Here is a 17,000-nt window from a genome sequence, read left to right as displayed (position 1 = left end):
CCACAATGTTGGCAAGAGGCCGAATGAGTGAATACACTAAAAGGTCAAGAGTTCTTGATCCTCAATAATTGTTTTCATTTCCTTCAATCTGGTGCCTGCAAAAGAAAGGTTGTTTTTAATGTCTTTGAAAGCTTGATTTGGGCTCTGCAGTGACTCTGCTTGTGCCCGTCTTATTATGGTGTTACCTGAAGGCACGAGGGAAGGGAGGGAGATGATGGGGAGGTTTTGTGACACAGGGCTTCCCACAAATTCAGCATTCAGTGGGCTCAAGCCAAAAAATGTGAGTTTAGAGTGACTCACAGAGCTTCTGTTGGTACCACCTCCCAAAACTCTGTTGGATGAGCAACTTTGGTCAGAATGAAATAGAGATTATGGCGATAGGGCTTCTGAAAAAGTCAGGATGTTAATTGGTGGAATCGTGCAAGCCTGATTTCAGAGTTCAGTGTCCTGGTGTTTGGATGAAAGCAGATGAGCATTATTCTCACTAAGGGTCGGTTGTACCTTAATTCCCCTGAATTCTTCCCCTTTTAACCATATCTCTCTCAGTAGAAATCACTGTCATGAGTCGTTGCCTTTTTATTTTATTTTTGTTCTCTCTTTTTTTTCAGTTTTAAATTGTTCTGTACCTGTGAGTTGTGTACTGGTTGTTCTCATCCCTGTTTGGCAGAAGGAATGCTGCTGCCAGTTGTGCTGCTGTAGGGATCTGTATGTACAGGAACCTGTGATTTGATCCTCCATTTTCTTCAGAGAAGGCCTTAAAAGAGCCAAATCCAAGTGCTCATCAAGGAGAACAGTGCCCTTGATATTTTACTTACTCAATTCTACATTCAGAGGCTTTGCTGAAAGTTTTGATATATCCCTGTTCTGAATTCATCGTGCCTAAGGTATTTAGGAGTGTGTATCTGTGTAAGGCATTTCCAGCCTCAGCTCTTAATTTAACCTTGTTTTTGTGTATTTTTCCCAACAGATGCCAGAGGAGCAGGCATTCTGTGTATTTGTGAAAATAATGTATGACTATGGCTTGAGGGACCTCTACAGAAATAACTTTGAAGATCTCCATTGCAAATTTTTCCAGCTGGAGAAGTTAATGCAGGTGGGGCCAGAGTTAACAAATTCTCCTTCTGTCATAAATGGAAATGCTGGGATGAAGAAGAGATTCATGCTGTGCTTCCAAAAGCTGCTGGACAATAAAACCCCTCTCCTTTTGGAGGTGGGACAGAACCAAAGCAAGGAAAGCTTTACAGCTCAATTCAAACACCATGAGTCAGATTTATTTCCAGTTTCTTTTGTCTTTCAAAGACCAGTCTTGCTGCTAATCTTTGTATCCAAGCAGAGCAGGTATCTGTGTTTTTTCCCCTTTCTCGGTTTGCTTACTCCCTCTCTTCCCTGTTCCCTGATATTGCTTAGAGAGGATGTCTCTGTGCTGTTAAGGCCGAGGTGTATCCTTTGGACTGCCACCATCAGTGTCCTACTTTCTGTGAATTGTACTGGTGGTTAAGAGATCAGGCAAATCAGGATACCCCGATGCCTATGAAATACCAACCCAGTGGAGGTCATTTGGCACGTTTTGCTGTCTCTTCAAGGCACTGCTCTTTTTTCAGGTGGAATTATTTCATCGAGCAGTTTAACAGAATTAAACTACTGCAAGTTTTGCACGTTGTTCTGACTAATAAGGAATTACTAACAGTTCATTAAACCCTGGCCTTGTGTTACCACAGTGAAGGCTGATGAAGTCAGTTGTCACAGGTGACCATAGATACCTCTGTGGCATATACTGAAACCAAACCAAACAGACCACTGTTAATGTTTTAATTTAATGAATTTTTTTTCAGATGTCAAATCTACTTTGTAGAGTAGAATTACTAATTAATGTGATACTTCAGCATATGGTCTTCTCAATATTTACATATGTTCACAAAGATTTTTATTAACAAATAAAACAAATTTTGTTAACAGATATACTGTTAACAAAGATACTTTATTAACTTAATAAGTCATCACTGTACAGTAGCATTTTCAGTGCTTATTTTGTGGTGTTTATATATGCTCCTAGTTAGAGAAATTGTCTGTACTCTATTGCTTTCAAGCTCAGCAAGGTGATCTCCTGGTTCTAGTATCTGTTATTTTTTGTGGCAGAAACATTTGTAGCAAATCAAGAGCAAAGGGATAACTTAAAAATGCACACTCTGACATAGGTTTCACAACCTCTCTGCCTTTTGACTGCTGAAGATTTTGTAATTTCTCAGGATAATCTCAGTACCTTATTTGATACTGTGATAGAACCCACTGTGGATATCTCACTAAAAACTGTAACCATGGGCACTGAAATTTATCAAGAAACATATTTCCACTGCTCAAAAGAAGCCAGGATTTCACTTTGTTGTGGTTTTTGGTGTTTAGCAACGTGGTCCTTATTGTCAGTGTAGATGAAGAGCTTGGACTAATGGGTAATCCTGAAACATTTCTTTTTCTCCTTTGCTCCAGGAGCAGTTACCAGACTTGCACAGCCACTTCTCAGACCTCAATTTGGAAGCTCACATGTATGCATCCCAGTGGTTCCTCACGCTCTTCACTGCCAAGTTTCCACTCTGCATGGTCTTCCACATCATTGACTTACTACTCTGTGAGGTAAAAAAACTATTGAGTCAGAAAGCCCTTCTTCCATTCCACAAATGTGTCCTCTTGTTTTATTTCATTTAGTTGGAGTCATTTGCTGTTTGATTTCAAAATGTGTGTAACTAAATTATGTAGAAACCGTGGTTATATAGAAGATGTTCAGTGAAATGCTGGTTTGGTTTTAGAATGAGAACTGTGGATTGCCCCATTCTTTGTTGAGGGATCTAATTAAGAATATCTGATGAACTCATCTGTTCTTCATTTAATTTGTTAAATGACTTTTCAGAGTTAGAAACTGTAATTTCTTGAAGACACTTCCTAGGAAAAGCTCTCCAAATGCCCACAGACAGTAAGGGTGGTGCAGGTTACTTTGGTGGCCTGATATGAAATAAACACAGCTGAATGAAGCTCCTTCCTTTTGTTTTTTCCCTGCTATTCCAACTGGGAACACACTACTCCTGGTAAAAATGGTGTGTGTCTGAACCATAGATATACCTGCACTTCCTTTAAAAAACCGGTCAGAATAGATGGACAGTCTGGAATGTTTATTCTGGTAAAATACCAGTACTTCCTTTGGTCACTGGGAATTCAGGGCATCCATGGGATTACACCTGTTTTTGAAGCTGTCACTGATTTCCTCTCTGATTTAAATGGGTCACAAGCACAAAAGTAAATAAATAAATAGAATATTTTATAATTTTAAATACCAAGGGCTTCCTGAGTTTGAAACACTGCTGACTCTAGTTCCTTCTGTAATTTTGATTGTGAAGTATTTCCTTTGAGAATTTTCAGGCCCGTGCACATGCCTTGATAGGATTCAGTATTAAACAAATACTGTCCCCCACTCATAACTCAATATTTGTTTCCTTAAGAGTATCTCTTCTTCTGCACATTGGTGCTCAGTTATCAAAAGGAGGTGGGGTAATACTGGCAGTGTTTATCCCAGCATATCTGAAGGAATTACTGTGGGAAAGAAGGTGAAAGAATCCAAGGAGAGAGTGCAACACTAGAGCCTGCTAAGGAAAGGGAAACTTGTTAATGCTTGTGGAGGATAATCACACACAGCTAAGGGAGCTTCTTTTACTAGAGCTAAAAATAAGCCAGAAATGGTAAGAAAATCAATTTCAAGTGAGAAGATACACACAGACATCTTGAGAAGTGGGGTAGTGTGGAGACAACGTCCTGAGGCACCAGTGAAGTCTATCAGAAAAGTGCTCCTAAGATGCAGGAGTCAGCCAGTCTCAAGTAACAGGCACTTCTGAGAATTTGTGGGAGGAGTGTAGATTAAAGTCATATTAAAATAAAAGTGTAGCTGGTCCTCAGCATAGAAAGAAAGTCAAATCTGAAGGTGTATGGCCAGAGGCAGAACAAGAAACGGTTCCTTGACAGAGGACTGAAGCTGTGTGTCCAGTCAGCCTCTGGAAGGAGTTATGGGGAAATCAAAAAGTAATTTTTTTTCTGCATTAAATTGTTCTTTACTTTATCTCTGAACAACCAGCATGCCGATAATTCCGGCAACTGGAAGGACTAAAAACAGTGGTAGCTGCAAACAGTGGAAAGAAAATGTTCTCCTGCAGAAAAAAAATCCTCAAAAAATCAAGAAGCCTTTGAAGTGAACTGTCTTAAGTTTTTAAAAACAAGCTTCCAGCCTTCTCCTTAATTTGTCATAGATACAGATGAATTTTAAATACTCTTCAACTTCCTTCCTGACTGTGCTTTCTCCACATCCCTGACCTGTTTGTCGTTACAAATTGTTTACATCCTACACAGCTCTTTTATGAAAGAAAACGTTAAGGGATGAAAACCAGTTAAAACCATTGTTGAAGGGATGCTGCCAGCTGATCATTCCAAGGGAGCTTCTCTGGTCTCCATGAAAATACTTGAATTATGGATGAACAATTTATGTCTTGGACTAGGAGATCTCCAGAGGTCCCTTCCAACCCCAACCATTTGTTGATTCCATGTCAACCAAGAGGTTTTGTTTGGGGTTAGTTGTTTTTAGTTTTTTACTGTGGCTGGGAGAGTGAAATTGGTTGTTAAAGATACTCTTCAACCCTCAATCCAGAGAAGAAAAGTATCTGTTGGAGGTCCCATAGTTCCACAGCTAACCAGGGAGGCGCATCCCCTTCGTCTGCATGCACAAGGGAACAGTGGCACAAGCTGGGGATGGACCTCTTGAGCAGAGGCATAACCTGTGAAAAAGGAGCTACATTTATGATGGAATTAAGTTTTACGGAGAAATTTTTAGAATCCCATCAAAGTGAGTGCCATTCTCGTCATTCTCACATGATATATCACGTCAGAGCAGTTTTATGTAAATTCACACAAATTTGGGACTTGCCATGGCCTCTGTGGGACTGAGTTATTTCACCCTATTGTCTTCTTAGGACCTTTTTATTTTTAAACTTTTCTCAGGCTGTTGAGAATGTGATTGAACTCCCCCAAATTGCTTATATTTCCAGTGGCCGTAGAATATTGCCTCAGTAACTCTGTGACAGAATCTGTCGCCCATCCTCATCTAGAAATGAAATATTTTGGAATTATTTGTCTTCCCTTGAAGAGAATTTTGGGCTTGCAGGCAGGTACTTCACAGTGCCTGTAGTTAAAAACCCAAACCTATTGATGCTGCAGAAAGTTTTAATGTGATTCCAGCAAAATGTGTGGCTTTGATCCGGCAGGTCTTTCTACAACATTCCTTTTAGCTGCCTGTTTCAGCTGCTTTATTTGTCTCTTCCCCTTTGCTATTTCTGTTTGCATTGAAGAACATCTTTGTTGATGAAACCCAAGAGTTGTATTTGGACTTGTCAGTCTTATCTATCAATATGACACAATGTTATCGAACACTTTTCGAGCCTGCTCTGTTTTGCTGTCTCTTTTTGTTCCATTTTAAATTATTTATTTAAAGTCGTGCTCAGAAATAGCAACTCGTCTGGGTAAAGCTCTTGTCACTCAGAGCTCTCCCCAGTGCAACAGCTGCACCTGGGTTATGCTGCAGAATATCAAACAGTTGACATTTCACTGCATTTTGCTTTTGAAAATGCTCAAATTAAAATGAAAATACGTGTTTTAAAAGCACTAAACAAATGACCTTCAATAGGCATTTAGAAGAGGAAAAACAACCCAAACCAGTTGGCATGCAATTTATAAGCATTTTTAAAATTTTCATTATTTTTTTCTGCTTAATAAAAAGAAAGTACTTTAACCATTTGTGATATATATACAGTGCTGCCAAAACTAAAGGAGTTGCAGAGCTCAAGCATTCCATTCCATTATTAACTTAAAATTCGGAGACACTCTGGGTAGCCTCCTTTTTAAGTCGATCTGGCTGTTTGTGTGTGCAGTTTTGGGGGATATAAAATACTTAAGGATGGTGCTTCTCTCTTTTTTAGGGAGTATGTGAAAACCCCTCCTGCACAGTGCCCTTCGTGGGCTGCCACAGAAATAAAAAAATTGTGTATTTTCATGTCATAATACCTAATTTGACTATGTGGTTTGACTACTAAGTTAACAGTTTGACTACTAAGCTGCCATTCTGTGTTCAAGATTGACTACAAAGGGATGCAAGTGGTTATCTATCGCTTTTGAATGTGAATAATTTTGAATGTGAAAAAATTTAATGTTTATTAATACAACTAGTAACAAAGAAGGGAAATTACCTTTCACAGGACCACGTAGCACTGTGGAAGAAGTGGGAATTGAAAGGTAGATACCATCACTCCCTGGCCTTTTTTTATCATCTGCTACTTTCAGAATATTGAGTAAAATAACTTCTATGATTGGTTTTGAACTGTCAGTGACAATGAAGGCTGTGAGGGGTGTTTTTAAAAACCTTTTAAAATGTGGGTGACTTGGTGCTGGTAAATGAGCACCTATTGATACAATGAGTGTGGCACCACACGGAGGAGATGTGGTGCCTGGGAGCACTCCTTCCTAATGAAATGATGAGAATCCCAGCAGAATTACAAGTATTGGCACTGGAGATTTGATTTGTGTCTCGTGTGTGTCTCGCTGGAGATGGATGTGCCAGGAAACGCCGTATGGCACCGCTCAGACGCGGGGCCGGCGCTGCGTGAATGCTGACTGAGGAGGAGAGACCATAATAACCTGCTATTTTTTATCTGTTTCTGTCAGATACTTCTGTGATGCCTTCAGCAGAGTTGAGAAAGAACAGATTAACATTTCAATTTATTAAACTTCCTCAGGAATTGAATCAGGAACAAGCCCACTTCCTCTGTGAATCTGCGCTCAGATGAAACGTGAATTAAATAAAAAGTTGTGCACAGTTGTTTATCTTCTGTAGATCTATAGGGGAGGAAAAATTGAACTTTTTTGGAATTACTCGTTGTCGACATGGTGTCTACATTTGTTAACCCTCCCAGTTATGAATGTTTTAAGAAATCTTCCAAAGCAGCGGACTGGGCTTGCTAGAAATAAAATCTCTTTCAGTAACAGCATATTAAAAGCTGGGCTTAAATTCTAAATAGGCACGGATCTGTGCTGGAAGTGCCTGCCTTTATATTTTGGATATAAAATTTCAGTACTATTTACAAAACTAAAGTCAATGGTGTACATGTGAGTGGTAAAAGGTTGGGGGTTGAGTTTCTTTTCCTTCTTAGCAATACAGGCAAATAAACTTAGGCATTTAGTCTGTCTGTTCCCTTCGGCTGCAGAGCCGAGCCTCCTTGCTGAAGTCTTTATCAGCCACTGCTGTTTCATGTGAAGAGACTGGAGAGGATTTCTTCCCCAGACTGCTATAATTAGCTTTTAATTAATTTAAGAAGGAGAATAGGTTTTCTCAGACACCAGATGGACAGCTGGAATTGAGACACACGTGTCCAGTAGCGCTGCGAGTTTGCTGCATTCCGGCAGCTCTTGACGTGTCAGCCATTATAAGCTTTTGTGTTGCAAAAACAGGGGGGTACCTTGGGTTTTCTAGCTCTGGATGTTTGGCTTTTATGGAGTTAGATGAGTTATTTAAATCCATGCTAAAAGTAATTTAACCTAATTCATCTGGTGACTGCAGCTGTAACCCACTGTGGGGGCTTCTCAGTACTGGAACAGAAATTCAAGTGAAAAAAAAGAAAGAGTGATGTATGATTCAACTGTGTGTTTGCTGCACGAGGAACTTTTTAAAGCTTCTGGATGTGTGTGTTTAAGACATTCAGATTATAATGATAATTTGAAGTTCTTATCAGAGTAGAAAAGGTTTCTAAGTGCTATAAGGTGTTTGGATATGAAACTTCAATCAACACCAGAAACCTGGAGGTGTGTAATAACCATATTTGATATCGCCACAGGGACAGGGGACACACCACCTTCTAAAGCTGCACAGGATTTATAGTAACTCAGGCTTGGACTGAGAAGAAGAGTATTTTAATAGAGTAATCTGAGGGGTTCTGGGAGAGCCACAGGGTTTAGCATAACCCTTCTCCACGATGTTGTCCGGCTCCTTCTGTGAGCATTCATAATTTATGTATCTTCCGTTCATGGATGCAGCTTGTTTATTCCCAAAATAACGAGGCTGTTGATAAATACTCAGCACGAGCAAAGAAAAAACAGCCTCAAAACAATCTGCAATTCAGGATAACTCATGGGAACAGAAAGTACCTTTTTGGGCAATGTTGATAAATTTTGTGGTCCTAAAATGTTGAGGCTGCTTCTGTTTCAGATAATGTTCTAAGATTCAGTTAAAAAAAGGTGCCAAAGATGAGGGACCTGTTTGAATGACTGAGCCTGTGCCTTAGAGGAATGGCACATCTCATGCCATGTCACACTATGTCTCTGAATTACTTTCCTCTTTGCTCCTGAAATATTTTAGCCACCTACTAGTTGATGTTCACTTGGCTGGTTTTTCTAGGAATACAGTAAATTTCCATAACGCTTACTTAACACCAGTGCCATCTGCTGTACTGGAATAGCAGCATATCCTAAACAGTCTTGGCAGGCCTCAAAAGCGCTGTAGAAATGACTGAAGGGAAGTATCACAAGCAGGAGAGTGATATTCTGTGAACAAAGCCGGGAAGCTGAGCTAATTTGGTGGCTGTTTTTAAGGAGAGGGTGGTGCAGTCTGCCCGTACCAGAACGATTTCTGTTGCTCCATGCCTGGAATCTGAGACTGCTGCAAATTTTTCTATGTACCTAAAATCAAAATGTGAGCTTTGCATTTGAGTCATTGTTGGGAAGGGAAAATGAACATCAGGGTGCAGAGAGGAGAGGGCCAGGGCCGTGTTGTGGCAGGGAAAGGGAGAGGATGAGCAAGGAACCCTGGGAAGGAGACCAGCCAGAATGCTAGGAGGCAGACATGGATATAACAAGGACATGCATTTTTCTTTGTGGTTTGTGACCGCACATAGAGGGGGAAGGAGGCACAGCTCTTTGTTGAGACGTTGTGAACCCCTCACCTTGCCTCGTCTCAGGAAAACTGGGATCTGGAAGATTCCTGCGCCTCTGAGCATGTCCAACAGCCGTTCCCTGCTTCCAGAGGAGAGCTGGAGGACCTGTCTTATCTACAGAAATACGAGACCTCTCTTTCTCTCCCTGGATGTGATAAGGCCCTTGGTGCCTATTGTGGATTCAGGCCTCTTTCCCTGCATTAATCAGGTTTGGAAAAAGGGACAGGAATGTCTAAACCCCCTGTAATTTAAACCTGTGCAAAGCAGACAAGTAGTGTTACTGTAGGGCTGGGTTAACAAATGCTGCCCGCCCATAACCAGCTGCTGCTGAACTGGGGATGTGCCACTGCAGAAATACCCCATGTCAGGGAACAGTTTGATGCATGGGAATGACTCAAAATCCTGTGGCTGTGATTTTTATTCTTTGCAAACAGTCACGGAACGTGGAGGGAAGAAAGTGTTAATCTCACAGCAGCCTCTACCTTCATTCAGCCATAACAACATCTCAGCAGCAAATGACATGGAAATTGCCCAAAACACGTAAATAATCACCCCTAAATCCCATTCATTTCTGTTAAAAGGAACCAACCAAACAAAAATTCATGCAAAATCCTACTAATGCAGGTTCATGGTTGCCTGGTAGTTTTTATTGTGTGCCTTTTTATGCTACAAAATACAGAAGGGACACAATCTCCCTGAGTCCACTGGTGCCGTTTTTACCCTCTCCCTGCTTCTCTAATGATGCAGTCACCTGGCTTTAATGGGGTTTGTGTATTTTTCACAGCATCACAGGATCAGGAGGAAGATTTCTGTATTTTCTTTTCTTCTTTCTGGTGCTGTAGCATTTTGTGGGGTGAGTAATTGTATAGGCACTGGGGGGAACCCAGTCTGAGAACTCAGCTATACCTCATACACAACATCTCTTTGCAATTTGTGTTTTACTTTTTTTTTCCCTTCTAATACAACTGTTTAGTAAGAAAGCTCTATCTGTTGTTTACACAAAGCTTGCTAATTCACATTGTGCCTTATTTGAACAAGAGTTTTAACCTTCCTTTCCTTTAGTCATCTTGTCATTAAACTAGAATAAATGTACAAGCCTCACAGACCCTGCGTAAAAGATGTTAATTAACACACATGTCCCTGCAGACCGTGCTCCAAGGCTCCCCTGCTTACAAAGGGAAATTGGAGCTTCAGACCATATATTCATGTTGTCAGCAAAACAAAGACATTTGTGACATTCCTAAAGTTTATTGGGTGTTCTCAACATACTAGAGTTGCCAAATAAGTGTTTTGCTGGAAACCATCCAAAACATAAATAGAATTTTAATTCTCCTTTGGAGTCTGTGACCCCAATTACCCTCTGTAGCTCCTTTGAAAGACTGTGCAACTGAACACATAATTATGAAACACTTTTGAATTACAAAACAATGTCAAATTAACTTCAGTTGGATAGCTGGTCTCTCTTTAAAAAAGGAAAATTCAGTTATTAGAAAGCTGGAAGAGGTTCATGTCATGTGGGGCTTGAGTCTTCTCAGCCCTTAAGCAGGTGCTCAGTTCACTCTCATACCCATCTTTTTACCTGGTGCTGAACTTCAGAGAATATTGTATCAGTTTCCTTCTACATGTCATGCATATCTAGGGAAAAAAACCACAGGTGAGGACATTGATAAATTAAATTTCTTTATATTTTTAAGGGATTCGTTTCCCTTTGTTGGTGAAGAGGGTGCAGAGGCTGTTGCTGTGTAACCAGAGGAAGGTCCATCAGGGGCTCTGGTTGGAGAGGGGGAGATGCTACTATGGAATATATCCTGCCTTCTCCCGAGCCTTCTGCCATTGAGGAAGAGCTTTAAAACAGGAGAGGAATTCCAAGGTCGTCCCCTGTGCAAATGTTGTCCAGATCCACGTGATTAGATTGTTTGGCCTCACTCAGCCCCACACTGGCTGCTGAGCTTTGCTGCCCCTTTGCTTCCCTTTTTCCGGTCCCTGGGCAGATTTGCCAGGTGGGATGAATAGATCTGCCTCCTCTCTTCCCAGGGAAGCCACAGGCAGCCTTTCTGTCACAGACATCGCCCTGAATACAAACTGGGCCCTACAGAATCGCATCTTTACCACTCTCTGTCTGTTCTTTGTTCCCAGCCGCCTTTTCAGGCCTTTTCAAAACTCATCTTGTTGCAGAGTGTACAGGGACTCAAAGGGAGGACTCCTCAAAGAGCCTTCTTTCTGCACAAGGAATCTTGGCTCCGAAGGGAGCTGAGGAGCTGGGAAAATCTGTCACTAGGCCAGAGTTAACGTAATAAGATTTCACTCATTTTAATCCAGTCTTAGTTTCAGTGCACATGTATCGTTTCATTTTTACAGTCCCACGAGAGAGAATTTTCACCTGTGAAAATGTTCCCTCCAATTGTGGTTGGAAACGATGGTCTTTTGACACACAGTGCAAAGAAGCAGATGCTTCTATGAGGCACAATTTTTATGAATTAAAAGGGCACCTCCTGCATGATGAGTGTTCATCCCAGCACCAGTAGGTGTGAAAGGTACTCCCGCAAAATGATGCTCTTTCTTCTGGAGTCAGTGCTATCCTATGGAAGTGTCTGTAAAGCAGAGGAGGGTCAGCAGGGGCTGTAAGGAGACTAGCAAATGGCACAAACTCCAACATTTTCCCATTCCTGACCCTCATCTTACCATACTGATTGCTTTGAGTTCGGCTTGTTCCTTCTCTGAAACTGTTGAGCTTTGTGAGATCTCTTGAAATGCTCTTGGCCTCCACACAAACGTAGAGGGTCCTTAAATAACACCAGCTGGAAAAAAGAAGCTGCTGTGCAGGTGTTTAACTAGGCAGGTAAGTGAGGGTGTTGCAGAAGCTGCTGGTTAAGAGCTCCTGGGAGGAGGATGTCCACATGCCTCATTTCTGGATCTTTGCCTGTGAGCTGTGCAGACCACATGCTCCTTCATTTCTCTCTGGCAACAAAGCTTCTCAGGCTGACAAGCAAGAGAGTGCCCACATTATGGAGAAGAGATTTGGATGCTGCTTGGAGCTACCTTGTCTAGTGGAAGGTGTCCCTGCCCATGGCAGAAAGAATGAGAGGAGCTTGAAGGTCCCTTCCAACCCAAACCCTTCTGGGATTCCTGTGTCTTCTAGGTTCTTGTTTATAAGTGTATATTTTTACCTTTGACTGTTGTGTATTAAAAAAGCATAATTATGAACAGCTTTCACACATGCAAATCTTTTAAATATCAAGGTGAGATCTGTATGATATCATAGCATTTATTTCAAAATACCCAGTTAAACATATGACCTTTGCTTTTAAAAAGTAATTATCCAAAGCTCATTTCATGTGAGTTCCCTCCTCTTTCCTCTTTTGGATGATTTGTATGTTCCTTCTTGTTTCCATTATAAAATTGCTGGAGGGATATTGCTACCAATTATTTATATGTCTGGTGCACATTGGTATTTTCAGTCCTTCTTCCAAAATAGCTGGACAAGTTTAATCTGAAGCTTATAAATCACTGTGTGGTAAATGAAGCAGGATTTTAAATAAGAGATTGTGGAAAAATGAGCTGAGCTTTCTTTTTCATAATCATAATCATTAAATTTGGCTGTGGTAGAACAGTCTTGCATGAACTAGGAAAAATAACCCCGGGATGCGGATCAGTGGTTGTGGAGTGTGTTGTTCACAAGGGGGGTGAGGCACTGCATGGCTCTGCCATGGAGAGCATCCTCCTCCACCTCACTCAGCTGCCAGGGGCTGCACTGACCCTTCAGGGCTTCGCTGCTCAGCACAGAACTGCAGCAATTGATGCCTCAGGTCTGAAACACTGCCTTGATTTGGGAGACTTCCCTCTGCCTTGGAGGAAAGAGGAGGCTGAAGGTTATTTTCTGTTGCCAGGACAGCTGGATAGGAACATTTTAAGTCATTTTATGTTCTGATTTTAGGGTGCTCGAGCCTTGAATGGGTTATCTCAAGTAACAGGAGGGGGTCTGTGAGCTGCACCTTGCCCAGGGGGGCTTGAAAAAGAGCTGGAGATTCTCAGTGCAGGTGGAAACCTCTTTGTGCTGCATTTGCTGTCCATGTGGACAGTGGGCATATCAGAGGCATACCAGGAGAGAGCTGGATTCCTTTGAATTCAGGAACAGTGTGAGTTTCAGGCAGGGCAGAAAAAAGTACTTGGAAACTAAATGAGAACTGGTTTGCTTTTCTGTTTGGTTGTGCCAGAAAACACACAGGAACTAATTCTTGAGTAGTCCAACAATTAGACATAATATTCCTGCTCATAAATAAACAAAGTCCGATCAATCAACTGGTTAAGAGGAAAACCCGGGGTTTGTGATGGCTTGTAGATATTCCTCTCATTTATAGATGTTCCTGTCAAATCCTCTCTTCTGGGAAATAAAAGTTGTGACTGTCAAGACTGTGGAATGAACTCTTGACATCAAACTGATATTTGGAATAAAACTGAGAGGACTGTGGACTGATTTGACTGCTGCTGGAGCTCAGTGTCATGACTGAAAGTCACAACCAGACATTTTTCTATTACAAAGAAGTATAAAAAGCAAAATAACTTGGAATAATTGTTATCCCATTTGGAAGAAGATTTTCCTAGTGATGGAGCAGGATTCAGTCCTGCTGCAATTGTGACCTCTAGTGGAAAACCAGTTTGTTATCACAGTGATTATGCAGTGAATTGCAAAGTAATTCAGTGTTGCAGTATTCATTATGTCTCATGTCATAGCGTTTCCAGGACTCATGGATGATACAATCCCTTCAAGGCACCATGCTATGTAAAAAAATACAATTTATTCCCACTAATGCTTCTGCAAGGTCTCAGCAGGTTTTTATAAAAGTTAACTTTTATAGAAATATGGTCTCAGGCTTTCAGGAAGAGGCTTGAAAAAATAACTGCAGAAGCAGAAATTCCTTGGAGAAGGTTCTCTTAGCAAAAGTCCCATTGTTATCCCATAACAATATGTAATGCAGTGCCAGTATTACTTGTGTGCAGATCTGTTGAGACATTTCTAGATATCAACTGTGAGAGCCATTATAAGGAAAGATTCATCCTGCCATTAAACAAGTGGGCAAGAAGATTTGGAAAACACAATCGAGGAAAACAGTCTGAACACAAAGCCCATGGCACAACAAATGAAAGTTACATATGGTATTTTTCATATTTGGATGAAGACAAAGCTCTCTATAATCCTAAATAATTAAGATAGGTAGGCAGCAGACTTTCTTTAATCTTTAAATAAATGCATGTTGTCTTTGTGTTTCTCACTGAATGCATTTCTGTACATTTGTATTTCCAACTTTTGCCCACCAGCAAGCACCTATTTGATACAGACAGACAGCAGCTTGTTTTACTTTGAAATAGTTTTGAATCTTGACTAATAGCAGTAAAAAAAGGTGTGTTGTGTACTTGTAGGGTTGCCTTTCTTTTACTTTGAGGGTTTTTACAGTTTGAGCATGAAGGAGTGTACGTGATAAATCACAGCTAAGCTCAGGTACTTGACAAAAGTCCCATCCCCCAGAATATTTCTTGGTCCCCTGCTCATTCCAACACCCTGCCCTGTTCATGGAAGCATTGACAGGCACTGAAATGATGGAGGAGGGAGCACCTCTCACATCTGTTGCACCTGACTCAGTCAAGGTTCCCAAAGCTCCAAGAAGCCTCATCTTCCCCAACTGTTGGAAACTGCACCGTGGGGCTTTAAGGATGAACTTGGAAGTGGAGCAGGGGAAAGGGAAGCATTCCCTGGGGACTTACAGCATCTAGTTTTGATGCTACATAATGATAAGCAGTAGGGAAGAGAGGTTTGTGTGCTGGGACTGATTGAAGTCTCTTTCTTCTTATTTTCAGGGTATGAACATAATCTTCCATGTAGCCTTGGCTCTCTTAAAGGTAAGTGATTTTTTTAGTAATTTATTTTGTTTTATTAAACTGTCTGAAATAATTTTTAGCTTAAGGTATCATGTCTAAAGGAACAATAATAGCGGGACTTCTGGAGTAGGGAGTGTAAGAGAAATATCATCCATTTGGGTAGAGATGTCTTCAAAATTGTACTTATTATAGATCTGTTTTTATTAAACTTAATTGTGTCATGAAGTTTGTGGAACAGGGAGTACAGTCTAAGGATTTGAATGTCTCATGTAATTACTATTAAGAAAACAATTCTGATTCATTTCACAGCGTATCTGTTTTGTTTCTGGTCTTGTTTGTAAGCAAAGAGACTGAATATTATTTGGTATCAAATGTATTTGTCAAGAGAGAAATGGAAATCTTTTGTACCATGGGGAATTTCTGTCTTTGCCTTGGGCACAGAGTTTACCTAAACAAGTAAAGCTGTAGGTGAAGCACTGGCATTTTGGATGCCAAAGTTAACTTACACTGACCTCCATGAGTTGCCTCTAGTTCAAATCCAGCCCCATGGTGAGGAAATGTCCAAAAGAACGTGTGTTTTACACTAACCCAGCCTGTATTTAATGAAGTCTCCTACAAACAGGAGGTTTGTAGGTTCAGTGTACATTTCCAAGGAAATGCTCCTACAGAAATGTGCATTTGTAAAAACGAGGGAGGGAAGTGTGTGCTCCTTCCTTCCTGTTTCATGTTTTATTTGCAACTGTGGGGGCTTGTTCATATTCTGGTGTTTAGGGCCAGTATGGACAAAGGGAAATCTGGTGGGTTATGGCTTGATCTGCTGTTGAAGAAGGGAAAGGAAGCATCCAACCAGCACCCAGCAGATATGATGGTGGTAGAACAGGTTCTGGGAAGAGGTAGAGGTAGCAGTTAAAAGTATTTTGTCACTCTTCTTGCAACTAAGAGCTTCAAGAGTTGGTTCTTATTTTGCTTACAGCAGTTCATGTATAATGTATGTGTGTGCAGTGTGCTGCGTGTGCCTGTTCCAGCAGTAATAGGCTCTGAGGAAATGGGAGGGGAGGTGTTATCCTGAGGAAGTACTTCTATAGTGCAGCCAAAAACAAGAGCAAAGAAAATCCAGGTAAGAAAGAGAAGATTTTAAGTTAGAAATACTCACCTAAGAGCAGAGCTCCACAGTGGCACGGAGATGGAGCTGGTGCTTATATGGAACTGAATCAGCTTTATGATCTGCTTTCAGCAGGAATTACTCTCTGTTGGGGAAGGAAATAGTTTTGTACTGTGAGACCCGAAGTAATTTTTTTTTCCTACTCAAATGTCTCCATAATTTCTCCTAATCATTAGGAACCAAGTGGTTTATTGCACTGCTCTTCCTGAGTGACAGAACCTCAATGTGCTGCAGAAAAAATGCTTTAAGAACTGTGTTTCAAAACTCTTGTTTCTCTCTAGGTCTGAAGTGAATGAAAACAACTCCTAAGGATTGTTACAGTGATTATTCTCCCATCCACAATCTGTTGGATTATTATAAATTTGGTTGAGGGAATCCTTCATCAGTGGAATATTGGAGTCTTTATTGTGTAAATGCCATTTTCCTCACTCCCAGTGAAGTGTGTGCATCCAAATTCCTCATTAAATAGCAACAGAAGAGGAGCTTTTATCTGGAACTCAGTGCTGTGTCTCACTGTTCCATCTGCTGGTGTTCTCAGGGAATGCCTGTTAGTTTGGGAATGACAGTGCTACTTCTGTGACCAATTACCCAAGACATCTTGATGCAGTCGTCTCTGGAAAATAAACACTCATCACACGAGGAGACTCCTTTCCCTTTCCTTCTCCCACACTGAGTGTGGGAGTAGCAATGAACAGTTAGAGGATTAGCTGTGGAGGCCAAGGTTTGTAATAGGGCATTAATCTGATTTCTTATTGAAGGGAAAGCGCTGGGTTTTTTTCTGTAGCATCCAAATGTTGTGCTTTTCTGTGCTTTTCTGCTCTGCCCAGCCTGCTCAGGCTCCCCGGCTGGGGGCACTGTTTTACAGTGGGAATCAGTCACGGATTTACAGCATGGAGCGACTGCACCTGGATTACTGCGCAGGAAGCTGAGCTGGTAGAAAAGCAAATCCCTCACCT

The 17,000-nt window shown here is 41.1% G+C and overlaps 1 protein-coding gene across 7 annotated transcripts in view; it reads left to right on the top strand.

Moving 5' to 3' along the window:
* RABGAP1L (RAB GTPase activating protein 1 like) overlaps nucleotides 1-17,000 on the top strand; it is a 229,467-nt gene that overhangs the window by 138,368 nt on the left and 74,099 nt on the right. For 5 of the 7 annotated variants that reach the window (XM_051793884.1, XM_051793894.1, XM_051793904.1 and 2 more), the window contains 3 exons: nucleotides 968-1,093; nucleotides 2,485-2,628; nucleotides 14,862-14,903. In XM_051793884.1, the coding sequence (XP_051649844.1) occupies nucleotides 968-1,093; nucleotides 2,485-2,628; nucleotides 14,862-14,903 (312 nt within the window). The other 2 variants (XM_051793924.1, XM_051793941.1) reach the window with 2 other exon arrangements.

The sequence above is a fragment of the Manacus candei genome, unplaced genomic scaffold (assembly GCF_025592945.1).
Source record: "Manacus candei isolate 608988 ecotype Guabito, Panama unplaced genomic scaffold, ASM2559294v1 h1tg000005l, whole genome shotgun sequence".
Taxonomy (NCBI): domain Eukaryota; kingdom Metazoa; phylum Chordata; class Aves; order Passeriformes; family Pipridae; genus Manacus; species Manacus candei.
The sequence above is the reverse complement of the archived record's forward strand: the minus strand, read 5'-3'. Positions and strand labels throughout refer to the sequence as shown.